General features: G+C 33.6%; 1 protein-coding gene across 2 annotated transcripts in view; it reads right to left on the bottom strand.

The window, feature by feature from the left end:
* Positions 1–16686, bottom strand: part of mlxip (MLX interacting protein) — a 37208-nt gene that overhangs the window by 18945 nt on the left and 1577 nt on the right. The window contains exons 2-8 of one of the 2 annotated variants that reach the window (XM_056458782.1): positions 10447–10553; positions 10276–10361; positions 9747–9836; positions 7028–7069; positions 2898–3075; positions 1928–2017; positions 1122–1216 (exon numbers count right to left, since the gene is read on the bottom strand). In XM_056458782.1, the coding sequence (XP_056314757.1) occupies positions 1122–1216; positions 1928–2017; positions 2898–3075; positions 7028–7069; positions 9747–9836; positions 10276–10361; positions 10447–10553 (688 nt within the window). Of the gene's footprint in view, positions 1–1121; positions 1217–1927; positions 2018–2897; positions 3145–7027; positions 7070–9746; positions 9837–10275; positions 10362–10446; positions 10554–16686 lie in introns of both variants that reach the window. The other variant, XM_056458780.1, reaches the window with a different exon arrangement.

Genomic DNA, 16686 nt, shown 5'->3' on the forward strand with positions numbered 1-16686 from the left:
CATTGCTGATCAACAATAATAATTGCAGATGCAGCGTTGCGACTATTGCGAATGCACACATGGTGATATCGATGCTGAAACGATATATTGCGCAGCCCTAATTATCATCATTATATTATTAAAACCTCCAGAACTGTCTCGAGCATGTGCATTCTCAAAGAGCATCTCACACTTCCAAAAGCCACGGCACATTTATTGCATTTCGTCTCCTGAGGCGCAAGTCATTTATTAAATAAGAAATAAGCTTCACAGTGGCTTCTCCAACCAGGAAAAAATATATATATATTTTTGATATTTGCTGCCAGTTTATCAGGAAGTGACGATGTTGTTCTCTTTGATTCATTGGATAGAAATGGTGTATTATTCACAAATGTTTTATGCGATATTTAAGCTTTGCTCATAAATGTAATTCACATCTCTGAATGGAAACGAAGCTCTCAGTGCCAGAAACTGTTTGATTACAGACATTCTTCAAATGATCCTTTATATTCAGCATAAGTAATATTTATTTATATATTTTTTGATCATATCAGGAGCATTGGTTATAGTCATGGCAACACTTGTAGTAAATATTCAATACATAATAAATGTATCTTAATTAATGTTTCTTAATCATTCATTGAATAGAAATATGACAACATCATTGATAAAAAGTCATAAAAAGTTGTTTAAATTTGATCAATGATAAATATTCTAAAATTCCTCTAATTGACACGTTATTAAACATTAATAATTCCTGAATAAAAACATCTAATATCATCAAATATATGTTTTATTGTCAAAACTTTCTTTCACAAGTTACAAATAGGTTTTTCTTCCCCTTTTAATCAAAACGGCAGCAGAAGCATCAAATAAATGAGTTGTTCATTTTTATAAAAGGGATCATGTCTCTTCACAAGACTTGAATTCAATTGCTTGATTTATTTTGAATCTATTTATGTTCATTTTGAAGCATATGAATTCTACACGCAAGCAAGTAAACTGAAATAATTCTTCATTTCTGGTGATTTAATGCATTACCTGACACTGTGGAGTTTCAGAATTATCATGAACAGGAAATGCACACAAAACAGGATGAACGTACAGATCTACAGATGTGCATGCATGGTCAGGACTGTTACCTGTGTTTGGGAGCTGCTGCTGGTTAAGGGAGTGACTGACGGGGCAGTGGGGGAAGTGGAGGGAAAGATCGGTGGACGCAGGGTGTGAAACAAATCTAGTTTAAAAAAAAAAAAGAAAAGTGAAGAAGGCTTTTGATTCAGTGAATAAAATCTAACTACTTTCAGTGAATCTGTTGGATTTCAATGAAAAATGGTCTACTAAAGTGATTCAGGGCATTGATGAGGCTCAGTTCTTAGAAAATGATCTGAATAAATAAGCTTTCCATCGATTTATGATTTGTTAGGATAGGATAACATTTGGCCTATTAAATATCTAGAAACTGAGGGTTTAAAACAATCTAAATACTGAGAAATTTATCTTTAAAGTTGTCCAAATTAAGTTTTAAGCACTACAAATTAATAATAAAAAATGTATTTTTACATATTTACAGCGGTTGCCAAATATATACAAATGCAACATAAGACCGCTTTTGTGATCCAGGGTCACAATTATGTGCTTTATTCCAAGGAAAATACTTCAAATTGAACAAAAATGCCTTTTTTCTTTTGCTTTGGGAAGGTAACATTATAACGTTGACCAAAATGTGTTCATGCATACAAGTAAAACTGTCCTGTACGGGCTCAGAATTGACCAGTTTATAGACCTTTATACTCAATGCATTTTCTAATGTGCATTATGGTGCAGTTTGGTTTGATCAAACTGCTCAAGAGTTTTAAATGTTTTTCTAGATTAAAAATTTATTTCATAAACACATTCAATAATCCCAAATGAACAAAAAAAAAAAGAAGAATAACAGTGCCTGCACCTTGCAGAGGCTCAAACGTGTCCATGAAGTCCAAATTGGGCTGCAGTGGAATGAGGCCTGGCTGGATCATATCCGCATTACCTGCATGAGCTAAGAAGACAGCAGTGCTTAGAGACAGTTCATCTTATATACAGCGGGTAAAAGAAGTATTGAACACGACACCATTTTTCTCATAAAATATATTTCTAAAAGTGCTGCTGACTTTAAATTTTCACCAGATATCAGTAACAACCAAAGTAATCAATAGATACAAAGAAAACAAAACGAATTAAATAATAAATAAATAAAATGTCACAGGAGAAACGTATTGAACACATGAAGAAAGGGAGGCGTAAAAAGGCATGGAAAGCCCAGACAGCAGCTGAAATTTCTCAGTATTATTCAGCAAACCTGTGCCCTTCATCAGTGTAAATAAATATTAGCTGCTTTGGTCTAACATCTACATTAGCAGATAATGATGATGAAACCAGAGTGGACATTTCACCCAAACAATGATCCAGAACACAGCCAAGCAAACTCTCGATTGGTTTCAGAAAAGAAAATAAAGCCTATATAATGGCCTACACAATGACCTGACCCGAACCCAATGGAGATTAAGAACTAAAGAGTTGATAGACGATTTTTAGACTCTGTTGAAGTCTGGGAAAAGACAAATCATGCATGAGCAATGCATGCAACTCAATTCTCCATAAAAGAGGCATCATAAAGCGGTCACTGCTAAAAAGCCTTTTATACAATGTATTAAATACATTTCAGTATTTAAATACCTTCACGTTGTGTCAATCCATTGTAATTGTTTAGAATTTTTGGTCTTTATTTATTTGCATGTTCTGATCGTTTGTGTTTTTACCAAAATCTGGTGCAATTTTCATGCCAACAGCTTATTTACAAATATATTTAAGAGGAAAAATTATGACGTGTTCAACACTAATTTCACCCGCTGTAAGTAAAAATGTGTTCAATTTCTCACCGATCTCTCTGGGATTGGGCCACGCTACAGGCTGATGAGAGGCCAATGTGGAGAACAGCGTATCTGAGAATTCAGACATGAGCACATCCATGTCAAAGAGTGAGTCCATCTCCATTGGGACTGGTGAATCCCGGCTCCTGCGGGACCTGCGGCGTCCTCCAGCGCTGATGTCCTCGTCCTGGTAGAAGAGGACACGGCAGGTGTCTGGACACACTTCCCCAAACAGTGAAAACTGTTCCTCCGCACCCTTTGGGAGGTCAAAATGCAACAAGCAGGCCAGGTCAACAGACACACTCTAGATTCATGCAGAGCACTATGCAAGCTTCAAGCATCTGAGCAGAGGACAGAACTAGCTGAACTTACACTTCTTGTAAAAGATCTTGAAAAGCATTTTGATCTAAAGGTAAAGGGATAGCTTACCCAAAAATAAAAAATTTACAATTTACTCACCCCTCAAGTGCTTAAAAACTTTGAGATTCTTTCTTTTGTTAAACACTAAAGATGATCATTCAAAAAAAGCTGAAAACCTGTAACCATTGACTTCCAAAGTAATGTAATGTGTATTAATATAGCACATTTATCGTGTATGGCCATACACCCAAACCGCTTCACAATCATAAGGGGGGTCTCTCCACACAACCACCAGTGTGCAACATCCATTTGGATGATGCGACGGCAGCCAAGGGACAACGACGCCAGTGCGCTCACCACACACCAGCTATTGGTGGAGTGGAGAGACAGAGATAGAGCCAATTCAGTGGATGAGGATGATTGGGAGCCCTTGATCGTAAGGGCCGATTGAGGAACTTTGGCCAGGACACCGGGATTACACCCCTGCTTTTTTACGAGAAGTGCCATGGGATTTTTAATGACCACAGAGAGTCAGGACCTCGGTTTAATATCTCATCCGTAAGACAGAATAGAGAGAGAGAATTTTGAGTTTATTGCCATTTCAGCTTCTTTGGCTATGTCATGGCAAAAAAAGATCCACTACTTTTCTTTAGTTATAAAAAATATTCTAATAATTAAACGTCATCAACAGCAATAAATAATACACAAGGTAAAATACATAAATTATAGTAATAATAATGATAATATACAAGCTAAAAATCTAAAACAGTTTAAGGTTTACTTTTGATAAAAATTTTACAATTTTAGAAGGATTCCTGACAGTATAGTGTCCCCTTCAACAAAGTAGAAAATATGAATACTGTGAAAGTCAATAGGTGTCTCATTACAAAGGCTGCATCCTCCGAAGGATGTATTCCACGGGTGATGCGTCATCGTGGTGTGATGAAGGCAGTCTCATTAAAAAAAAACAAAAAAAAAACATTTGACTCCTTCAAATCCACCTTTAAAATGCATCCTTCGTTTCCCAGGTAATGAAGGACACAACCAGTGAATCCTTTGCAACATTGAACATCCCAAGATTCATTGTGCGCTGATAAAGGCAGGACGTTTTTAAAAGAAAACTCTGGATTAATTGTATGATTTGGGTTTATTTTACATGGATATCTAAACACATTACAGTCTACATTTCTATGTGTACATGTACAAACCAAAGGAAATATATTTTCAGCTCTGTAAACCTTTCTTTGGCTTCAGATCGCTTAAAATAAGTTTAAATCACTTTGAAAAAAGTCATTATAAATTGTATTGACGCTCGCTAGGTGACGAGATCTGTCCTCGCTAGATCAGTGTTTTCAGTGTTTTCCAACCCTTTTCCTGGAGGCACACCAACAGTACATATTTTGGATGTCTCCCTTACCTGACTAATTAACTTCAAGTTTTGGAGTCTCTTCTTATGTTCTAATTAGGTGATTCAGGTGTGTTTGATTAGGGAGACATTGAAAATGTGTACTGTTGGTGTGCCTTCAGGAACAGGGTTGGGAAACACTGGGCTAGATCATCTCATTTAAAAACACTCGGTTCGGCTTGTGTGGACTTCGAAGGATGCAGCCTTTAAAGGTGAGTCCTTCGGAGGATGCAGCCTCTGAAATGAGACACCGCAAAAGATTACAGATTTCCAACATTCTTCAAAATATCTTTTTTTAAATGCACAACAGAAGATAGAAACCACAAATAGAGGTGAGTAAATTACTTTCTAAATTAATTTAAATGTATTTTTTGGGTGAACAATCCCTTTAAGCCAGGGGTTAACAAACTGTTTTTTAAGCCAAACCTCTTAGAAGTAAAAATCTAAAACTGATGTAGCCCTTGTGAAGTTAATATTTCAACTGTAATAAATAAACATTTGCTTGATCATGATCTGATGCTGGTTAATTGTCAGACAGTATGAAAGTGTACATGAAATTTGTATTATTTTCATTTTGAAATCCACATGTCTGATATTTTCCTCCAGCTATTCACATAATAAACAGCCATTTTTCTAATTAATCATTGTGCCACATGCTAAGGTATAAATAAATGCTGTATTTATTTACACAGAGCCATTTTTAAATGTTTAGATTAACAAATATGACTACATTTACATGGATATCAGTAATCAAATTATTTGCCTTAATCTGAATAAGACAATAATAAGATGAAGGTGTTTACATGAGATGCTTTTTGAATGTTCCTTCCATAATCCATTTCACATGTTATATCACAGAGCGATTAACATCATTGCATCGCATTTCCTCCGGAGTTTCATGTAATTTCGGGTGTTTCATTTTTAATTTGTCAACTTTAACTGCAGTTCAGCGGTTTCACTTTTATTCAGGAGATATTGGATGCGAGTATGAACTGCTGGAAGAGTGTTGTTTTAATGGAATTGGATACAACATGCTGCATTTCGCGATGTGTGTGTCTGTGGTCCTTGACTGAAAAATAGCGTCAAACAGCCGTGTGTGTATGGAATATCCTGACGCAAAATCCGGTGAAAATCTTACACGACGAGAATAGTTTGATTTTGTTTACATTTCTGTACTTCACTTCAATAATGCCACTAAAATCAGCATACTCCACATAATTCGATTTCTGTTTACTTCAATTATGACTTAAGTCGGATTGAGGTCATCAAAAATCGCTGTTTACATGGTAAACTCTTAATCAGATTATTGTCTTAATCGTATTAAAATCAATTTATTGGTGTCCATGTAAACGTACTCATTGAATATAATGAAATTGTTAACGTTAATAGGTTTTTTCAGAGTACTTGCAAAGAAGCAGCTGTTGAAAGTTATCATTTTTTTTATGCGATGCAAACTTAAGTACAAATAACTACTTTTATTTTACAGTGTTGTAATATATATGAATGACAACAAGCATCTGAGGAATTTATTTTTACCAAAAATGATCTTTACATTATTCATTAATCAGATACTTTAATCCAAAGTGACTTAAAAATTATATGTACCCACCCTTTACTTGTTTCAAACCTTGAAGAGTTTCTTTCTTCTGTTAAAAACCAAAGAAGATATTCAGAGGAAAGCTTGAAAGCTGTAACCATCGACATCTATAGTCTTTGCTTTTCCTACTATTAAAGTCAATAGTCACAGCTTTCTTCCAAAAAAATTTCTTTTGTATTTAACAGAAAGAAACAAAACTCTCAGGTTACTATAATTTATCAGTTTTAAGTTACAGATGAGCTACAGCAAGTGATTAAACACTGTCCAATGAAGTATACTCTTGAACAGGGATGTACATCGAAAGCAGATAAAGCATAGTACAAACATGGGTTATTATTGGATAGCAGGATGCAGTTCTATGTGAAGCAAGCAGGTTTTTTCTTAAATATTGTCAGGGACTGAGCTGTCAGGATAGAGTAAATGCTCTGGAAAGTAATGTTGCCTTTCTGTGATAGCATCAGAAAGTGCCACTCAGCCTTTCCAAAACATTTCCTCAAACAAATCCAGAAACATTTACAAAATGTTTCATGAAACAGGATCTTAACATGAAGTGTATGCCTTTCTGTCAACAGCCTCGTATCATAAATAAACTGTGCTGATCTCTTGATAGCAGTTAAACACAAATGAACAGCAAAGTTAGTACAACCTTTAAAAAAATGGCATGCACATACTCCTCAAAGTAAAATCCATTTAATAGCAAATACATTTAAAAGAGCAAAATACATTTGACTCAAAGCTATAGTTGAGAACATTCTAGAAAAGACATTTTAAGATTACCTTGAGGAGGCTGGACAGGTCTTCATCCTTGTGCTTCTGTAACTGTAAATTCAAAGTTTTTTAATGATGACATCAAATTACATTACGCATTAAAGGGGACCTATTATGCCATTTTTACATACATGTAAAATACGTATATGATGCCTCTAGCGTGTGTGTGAATTTTCAGCTCAAATTACCTCACAAATAATGTTTTATAATGCTTTGCCCCTTTTAGGCTTTGATTTTAATTATGCCCTTTTGGTGACTGTCACTCTAAATTTAAATTTTTTTCAAAAGAGGGCGGAGCTACAAATGCCTGTGTGTCAGTATAGTGGCAGATTCAAAAACAAGACTAACTTTCTATGCTAATGAGGGAGTTGTTGGCTGTTTCTCAATCTAAGAATGCAAAGTTCGGATTTGTATCCTTGAAAGTTCAGACTTGGATGTGAGGACACAAGTCGGGTACTTCTTCAAATGGACTGGCAGTGTACTTTATAGTCACGTTCCTCACCATGGATTCATCGGTTTCACTCTACATTAACTTATAATTAATCATATATGAATATAATGAAACAATATTTTTGATTTAAGAAAATATAAACGCAAATCACCATAAATGTGGAGTGAAATTGGTTATTATACACAGACCAGTGTCTTTGATTACAAGATTTAATAATCTACAAAGGACATTATACAAGTATAAAGTACAAAACGTAAACAATAGGAAATAAAGATAAGGGGTCCATTCTTCATACGTGAATTACTCAGTTAGCTGGATTTGTTAATTGACTATTTTACAGGATCGTTCCGTTCTTAAAAACTAATCTGAGAGTCGTTGTCATAGCAACAGGTCTGGTAGCTCAAACCTGCTTGGGAGGAGGTATATTTCATGTAAACAGGATTAGATCGGGTCATTTCAAGTAAAGGTAATGCTAAAAGTATGTAGGGAAAAAGTAAAATGGTTATAGGTATTATATATATATATATATATATATATATATATATATATATATATATATATATATATATATATATATATATATATATATATATATATATATACATACATGTAGTTAAATAAATTTCATATATAGTTAGTTAAATATAAATGTAAGTTTAAAATATGTAGATAAAACTTATGCAATCTGCACTCTGAAATGAAAGTATAAAATCTGTCACGGGGGTGTTCTCAAGGGGTTCAAAAGCGAACATCAACTTTTTAGGCTTTTAACTTTTTAGATACAAACGCGTACTATTTTTAAAGGTATTTTAAGGGTTTTTATAAAGGAATAATAATTTATGCAGTCATTCACATGTTTAGACAGCTAATATGATTTGATGCTTCGCAAAAGTTTCAGACACTTTCACCAATATCAAAATGTTTTTAATTTAAACAGCCAGTTATTACGCCGATTAACCCACTCTAAATATAAAACTAAATAAATTGCTAAATACTCTCGACAGATGAAAGTGTAAAGGCTGTTGGCCCACAACAAATATGGAAAGTTACAGCGTATCATATTTAACAAACGGTTTACTGCTAATTTCATGTCATTTTGAGCAGATGGATAATTGAATATTAATCAGATGATGTCATTAGACTGCTGTGCCGTCAGCCAATCGTTGCCATGCTGATCATGATTTCGAGTATTGATAGATCAGTCCTTTACAACACAGGTAGCAATCTCAGATCAATTCAACCTGACATTTTAATCTGATTTGTTAGAAGAACCAAATTAGCCAGAGATCAGTTATCAAGATTAAAAGATCCAAGATCTGTCAAATCATCTTAGATCATTTAAGTGTGGTACGAAGAACGGACCCAAGGTTAAGCAATTTGGTAAACAAAGACAATTAAAGACAATTATATGATACAAAATAATACATCTGAGAAAACTATCATTTTAAAAGACCAAAAACTGGCAGTTAGATAGACACAAAATGTATTAAATATCATGTTTTAACCACAATGGACAGAAGAGATCCAGTGGTACATCTGAGATGGCCTGGCCGATTAAAGTTTGCCGGGGATGTGATGACGAAGCTCTCATAGACAGGCTGGGGCTCAGAGTCCACATAAATTAAAGCATGTCGTCAAATACGCGCTATCTTTGTAAATAAACTGCAGAATCGAGTTTAAAACAACTACATTCTCACCTGAAAAACTCTTAAAACTTTGTGACACAACAGAGGAGAATTTTTTAAATCGTGCAGGTTTTCTACTCCGCCATTAGCTTTCGCTGTTTGGGCTGCAATACATTCTGGGATACTTGTGCTTCGCAAGTTCGCACAAGTCACCTCTCGATGCGTCCTCGACAAAAGGGGCGGGGCAAGTACACACCCAGGAATTTTAACTGTCCCTGGCAAGATGTGACCTTTGAATTGGAACAGTACTTCGGCGACAGTTGATGATGTTTCACGAGGACACAAGAACGCAAGTACAGACAAGAATGCATATTGAGAAACAGCCATTGTCACTAATGGGCGGGACTTTTTTCCCCTCTGAAGACACGTACAAAGGGAGAATGTCAATCAAAGCGTCTCAGCAGACTGTTTTTATTAAATTAATACACTTTTATCATTAGAAACTGGTTATATCCACACACTGTTGCCACACAAACCCCTTATAAACATGATTTTTGCATAATAGGTCTCTTTTAATGTTTGGAAATATCGGATATGTGGGGAAGTATTTTATAAATTACTTCTTGGTGACACTAGTTAGGTTCCAACTTACTCTTTTCTTGAAATATGTTCTCCATTTATGATATTCTCTGATAACAATTTCAATTCTCCTTTTCCAGTACTTTCCTTCTGTTGCTATTGCCTAGGAAGTAGAAAAAAAACACTGTATTATTGACATAACATAATATTTTACGAGATATTTTTCAAGTTACTAGAATTCAGCTTAAAATGACATTTAAAGGCTTAACTAGGTTCATTAGGCAAGTCATTGTATAACCATGGTTTGTTCTGTAGACAAATCAAAAAAAATATTGCTTAAGAAGGCTAATAATAGTGACTTTAAAAAAATTTAAAAATTTAAAACTGCTTTTATTCTAGCCAAAATAAAACAAATAAGACTTTCTCCAGAAGAAAAAATATTATAGGAAATACTGTGAAAAATTCCTGAATCTGTTAAACATCATTTGGGAAATATTTGAAAAAGAAAAAAATAATAAATTTGCCTTCAACTGTACATGCTTTTTCTATCGAAAAACCAGTTAAATACTAGCAAAGTTGAATGACAGACCACACAGACTCACCTCTGTTGGCCGATGCACTCCTGAGTCCATATTGCCATCCAAAGGTGTAACAAAATGGCAAACCGGGTTCTGTCTCTTTTCTACGTCTTCAAGAAAGAAAAGGCATTGCAAACAGAAATAAACAAACTACGTGTGTTGTATTATATCTGAATATTTCTGCACGGCTCTTACATTGCATATACCAGGCTCTCCAAATGGCATTGTTGAGGCGAATCTTGTCTCTCCACAGCAGCTTGAGGCCCTTGAAGTTCTTCCATTTCGGTGACACCAACCTTCCACTTATGGAGACAAAATAAAAGTTTGTTCACTTTTAAATTGAAGGATATATAGTACTTGAGTTATGCATTTCAGTTGTTGTTTAATTTCATTCATTTATTTATAAGTTAATGCCTAATAACGAATTACAACTGTAGTGGTATTCTGATTTAATAATAACTAAGAGTTAACTAGAGTATAACTAGAGTTGTATTTGTTTTAACTAATAATAACATAGCTGTAATAAATCTGGCATTTTCTCAATGTCGATTTTAATCAATTAACTAAAAATTACTAATGAGACTTTATTGTAAAATGTTACCTATTGTACTTTATAATTTAATTTGGTCAACTCTGAACATGTATATACAATAAAGCAATAGACTAGGCATTTTTTTGTGATTATACCTTATAAAGAATCATGTTTTGCACCTAAAGCCCCAGTCAAATTATACGATTTTTATTGTCGGTTACGAAAGTCACTATGTCAGATTACGCAATTTTCTCCTGATAAAATCATGACTTGTCGTGAGGTAACAAATGTGCCAAACTACACGTTCCTTCATGATCAGTCATCCCGTGATGAATACGACGAGCATTTTTTCCCAAAGCAGCCACAAGTGCTGCTATAACAATATTTCTTATCTCAATTTCAATCTCAATAAACGCTGATGCTTGCAGACAATTAATAACTACATTATTTAAGGGCATTCGTTACGACATGGATAGGATCAAACTTATGATTCCATGTTAATATTCAAAGATATTTTCTTTGAAATTTAAATGTATATTCTTCCACCAGGTTTGCTTCTAAACACTCCCTCACCTGAACTTGCCGCGAGTGAGATGGAGAAAATGAAAGCACATCAGCACCGAGGAAAAATCAGATGCTCAAAACATAATCTTTAAAATAATGACATATTTATAAATTAGCAAATATATAACTGAGGTTTGTGATACAACAATCACAGTGAAGCATTCATTAAATCCTTATTTTCCACAGAGCGAAACAAATCATCCACCAGTATAGTTAAGCAGTGGAGGGGCACAAACAACAATATAATTTGTATATTTGTCTTGGAAAAAATATCTTTTTGAAACTAATTTCATTTGCTATAATTTTTAACTTAATTTTAATGTATCTTTTGTTGGTCAGTTATCAAGATAAACAAGAATAACAAATAACATTTGAGATGATGAGCTTCAAAACAAGTCCGCTTTATGCGCCAAAACACGAAATGCCATGAGATTGTGTTGGTTTGTGAAATAAAATGATAATCTAGCCTAAATAAAATTAAAGTGAAATATTCAGTTTCAGGGAAGCTTATATTAAACTGTTTTCACTATTAAGGACAAATTTGAATAAGCAGGAAATGCATTTGGCAATGTATTCACAGCACTGAACATGTTCCCAGATTACCTCTGAAGAACAAACTCTTGTTGGAAGGATGGGAGAACTCAGAAACTCATTGTGAGAATGGAGATGTCTGCATATTTGTGTCAGTCTGTCAGATAAAATTGCTTTATTAGCACCTTAATATTTTAGAAAAGGTAGTTAAAAGCTTGCATTACCAATGATCTTATACATCCGCGACCCACCCAAAAGTAAATATGCAGCTTATCCCCACGACAACCTACGTTAAGGAAATTGTGCCGAAAGTGTGACAAATTTGTGTGATTTGACTGGGGCTTAAGGTTAACCAATAGTTATTTCTTTTATTATACGTATACAACAGTTTTATAATTGTTCAATGTTTTTAGATGAATTATATAATTTACAGTGCTTGCTGGGATTGTAGTTATTCACACCACTAATGCTTTTAACTACACATTCTTGTACCTTTGTTGATGTTTTTTTAAGATCCATTTTGCTTCAAATAAAAGTTTGCAATGTTGAAATGTACACTGTAAGTGGTTTACATGAAGTTTCTGAATTTAAAATTGCATTATTCAACTCATTATTAATCATAGTTTTTGACAAAAGGAGTATTTAACGTGACCTCCAGACATGCTTATTTCACAACATTAGTCATGACCTCACATATAGCTGCTGAATCTGCAAAATGATACCAAAAAAATTTCTCATTTATTTTTGTCTTTTCTTTTTACTGCTGAAATAAACTTTTTGACTAAACATGTTTATATTTAGCTCAAAATATAGTAAATAATTGAAACTCTTAAGGCCTGCATTCTTCAGCATCTTGAACTTTTTACCTTTTGTAATATTTGTGCACAGTCACTGTTGAGTCAAGCATGCAGTACGCTAGAAAAGCAAAATGTTCAAGACCTGGAGGAGTGTTTTCCCCGAACAAAAGCAGTTCTGTGTAAATTATAACATGATACTGGAAAAGTAAAAATAGTGATTACCACATAATAAAACTTAATGGATCAGAATCTTATACGTTTCAATTTTTTTTTATTTGCAGACATATGAGTTTTCTCTTGTGGACTATTTTGTAAACATCTGTCATGTGAAGTATCCTTTTTCAGGCACTCATGTTAAAATTAACAACATGCAAATGAAAAATGCCTATGCAGTCACAAACAATCGACACTGAAAGCTTTCGAGACAAAAAGGTAAGTGTAGTGTAAAACTTTAGGGGTTTTAAAACTAATCTAAATGCATAGAAAGAACATCACATGCAAACAAATCGTCTACTAAAATGTTTTTTAAAAATGTCAAATTACAGGTGAAATAGTGTTTCATCAAGATTAAGTAAAACAGATTTGTCCATGAAAAAGTCTTGCAATATTTTAGTATTTTATTATATATATATATATTAATATATATATATATATATATATATATATATATATATATATATATATATATATATATTAAATTGTTTTTTTTTTGGAGAAATGGGTAAAACCTAGTGGTTTGAACCCCCAGTGTAAAAGCATAATTAAATAGAGTCTTAAAATAATTGTTGTTCAAAATATGCCTGAGATGTATTTTTGACAAATTATAATGGCACTGAAATATAAATTATATTGCATTAGATTGATTCTGTATTCACATTAACAACTACTACCAATTACAAGGCTGATGAAAAGGATGTGTTTGTGTATTTGGAAGAGGAAATACTTCATAAAAGTTTATCTCAATAAAAAAAAAATACCTTTTTATAAACAAAGTTCTCATTGTAACATTAATGTTGTGACAAACAAAATGTAAACAAACAGCTGTCAGCTAAAACAACAACAAAAACAAAACAATTTAAAAAATAACTGAATGTTTTCACCTTTAGTATGACTTGGGTAAACAAATATGTTTCTTAAAAATGTTTTGCGCATATATATATATATATATATATATATATATATATATATATATATATATATATATATATATATATATATATATATATATATATATATATATATATATATATATATATAGTTTTTTTTCACAAATATTTTCGTTTCTTTGCACTGGTTGATTTTTTATTTAGAGTTCTTTTTTGTTTGCAAATTTAATTTTTTATTTCTCAAAACTTAATTTTCCGTTTGCAGTTCTTTACTTTAGTTAGCAAAATTAATTTTTATTTCTCATAAATTAATTTTCGTTTGCGATGTTTGGAGATTTGAATTTATTTTTTTTATTTGCTCAATACTTAATTTTTTATTTGCAAAACTTTTTTATTTTGCAAGTATATATGGCTCTAAATTGACTCCATACTTTTGTATGTATAAGTCATACTTGGATGCTATTTCAGACCGAATATTCAAAATAGCATCACAAGTTGTCACTGTTAAAAAAAACTATCAAATGTGTGAATATAAAACCAACTTCACCTCAATAATGTTGTTTTGAAGTCATACTTGCATGTGCTTTCAGACTGAATATACAAGGTACCATGGTAAACAATATAGTTGGTCACCAAACGAATGTACAAATATAAAACCTCAATAACAAAAAAAATAAATAAAAAAAATATCACAAACTCACAAGCTTCACCAACAAAGACTACTCAGTTTCTGCAAGTTAGCTTAAGTTACAAGGGACTAATACGTACTTTAACAGTGGTCCAACTACTAAAGTCATCAGCCAAAAAATACTGAAGTAAAGCTGGTTTTATATTCACACATTCAGACTTCCTCCTCAATAATATAACTTCATTAAGGTATTGTTTCCTAATTCTAAATAGGGAAATCATATTAGCAGCAAATGACTTTCAAAGTACAACATTGTTCACAGTCAAATAAGTAGTGCTAATGCTGTTTTGAAGTCATACTTGCATGTGACTTCAGACTGAATATTCAAAGTACCATGGTAAACACTATAGGGAGCATGTTGTCACTGAATGAATGTACAAATATAAAACCAATTTTACCTCAGTAACAAAACCTCACAACAACTCAAAACACCTCAATGTTTTCACCTTGAAGGAAACAAAAGGCCCGTTTCCACTGAGTGGTACGGTACGGTTCGGTTTGGTTTGGTACGCTTTTATAGCCGTTTCCACTGTCAAAAAGCGTACCGAACCGAACCGTACCACTTTTTCGGCACCCTTTCGAAAGGGTACCAAACACAAGAAAGGGTACCAAAAGGCGGAGCTAGACGCGCAGCTGAACGTTATTGGTTTACAGAGATACGTCATTCGCTTACGCAACAAGCCAGAATGAAAACAAAAAACCCGCCATGTTTGAATTACACAGAGAGAGATTATAGCAGAATTATAAATACATATAATAATGAGCCATGGTCGACCCGGGCTCAAACAAACCTTGTCATCGTCTTGATAAACAGCCATAAAGCCATGGAGTAGAGCAGATTTACCCTGTGCCGCGTAGTTTTTTACGAGCCAGTCTGAGGCGCGAGCGGTTTCGCTTTCTTCCTTGCGCTCGCGCGCATCTAACATTATATCTGAAATAACAAACTTCTTGAGCTGATGATAATAACCTGCGCTTGATTATTGATGTGCTTTTGAAACCCGATCCTGTCAGACAATGACAAACGCGAGAGTGAAGCGTGAAAAAACAAAGGAGAAGCCGGAAAAAAGGAGCACATTATTTTTTCAGCAAACGTGAACACACTGCCTTATTTAATTATTATTGTTATTATCACCTTCTGGAATATTATGAACTCAGAATGATGGAATTGTTCTCTAACAAAGGCTACATGTGCTGCTGAAGATTATAGACACAGATGAGAGGTTTACAATGACTGTAGGCTATATTTTGTTGCTTTTGAACTTAAATACGGACGAAATGTCTGTTGTGTGTAGATCTTCAGTAGTTGTTAAAATATTGGAGACTGTAAGGGGCTGTATGTGTTTATATATGTTCATTTATTTATTTAATATAATTACAGACGTTACAGTAGGCCGTTTCACACTGTCATTGATCTGCAGTTATAATCAACTCATGTTCATTGAAAAGTTAGTAATAAACATTTCTACACAAGTATTTATGTGTGTAAAGCATCTGTTTTGTGAGAAGTGCTTTTCATATGATATGTAAGTGACCCATACAGCTTTATTGTAGAAATTTCCTCGAGCTAGAATGACGTCAACTGAAACTTTCTGTCATACACCACGCCCACCAAAGGGGTACCCTTGTTAGTGGAAACGCAAGGTGACCCGTACCAAACCGAACCGTACCAGTCAGTGGAAATGAGCCATAGAGTTAAAAGGGACTAGTATATACATTAACTGTGGTCCAACTACTAAAGCCAATGGCCAAAGAATATTGCGGCAATGTTTTATATTCACACATTCGGACTTCTCCTAAATGATATCATTTCAAAAAGCATTATTTGCCAATTCTAAAAAGTGAAATCTAGGCATGAGCCGCTATAAGAATCTGACGGTATGATAACCTTATCACAATTTCACGGTTTTGTTATAACTGCTCTACAATATTTTTTAGATTCTGGTTTGACAGAATCCATACTTGGCTTTCATTAAAGATGATTTCAGTCCCCCCTGTTGTTCCAGAAGATATTTTCTTTCTCTGATGTTGTGAACTTTAGTTTACTAATGGGTAAATATCATATTCATTGTTGTAAGTGGAAAAAATGCAGACCCTCTTTTAGATGTTTTCTTTCTGGGCTAGAGAAAGTGACTCAAAGCTTCAAATACTTCAGAAACCAAAGTAAAATAACTGAAGCTCTCTATACTTCATTTTCAGAATATTTATTGTTGTAATGTT

Source organism: Danio aesculapii, chromosome 5 (genome assembly GCF_903798145.1).
Source record: "Danio aesculapii chromosome 5, fDanAes4.1, whole genome shotgun sequence".
In the NCBI taxonomy this organism is placed as follows: Eukaryota; Metazoa; Chordata; class Actinopteri; order Cypriniformes; family Danionidae; genus Danio; species Danio aesculapii.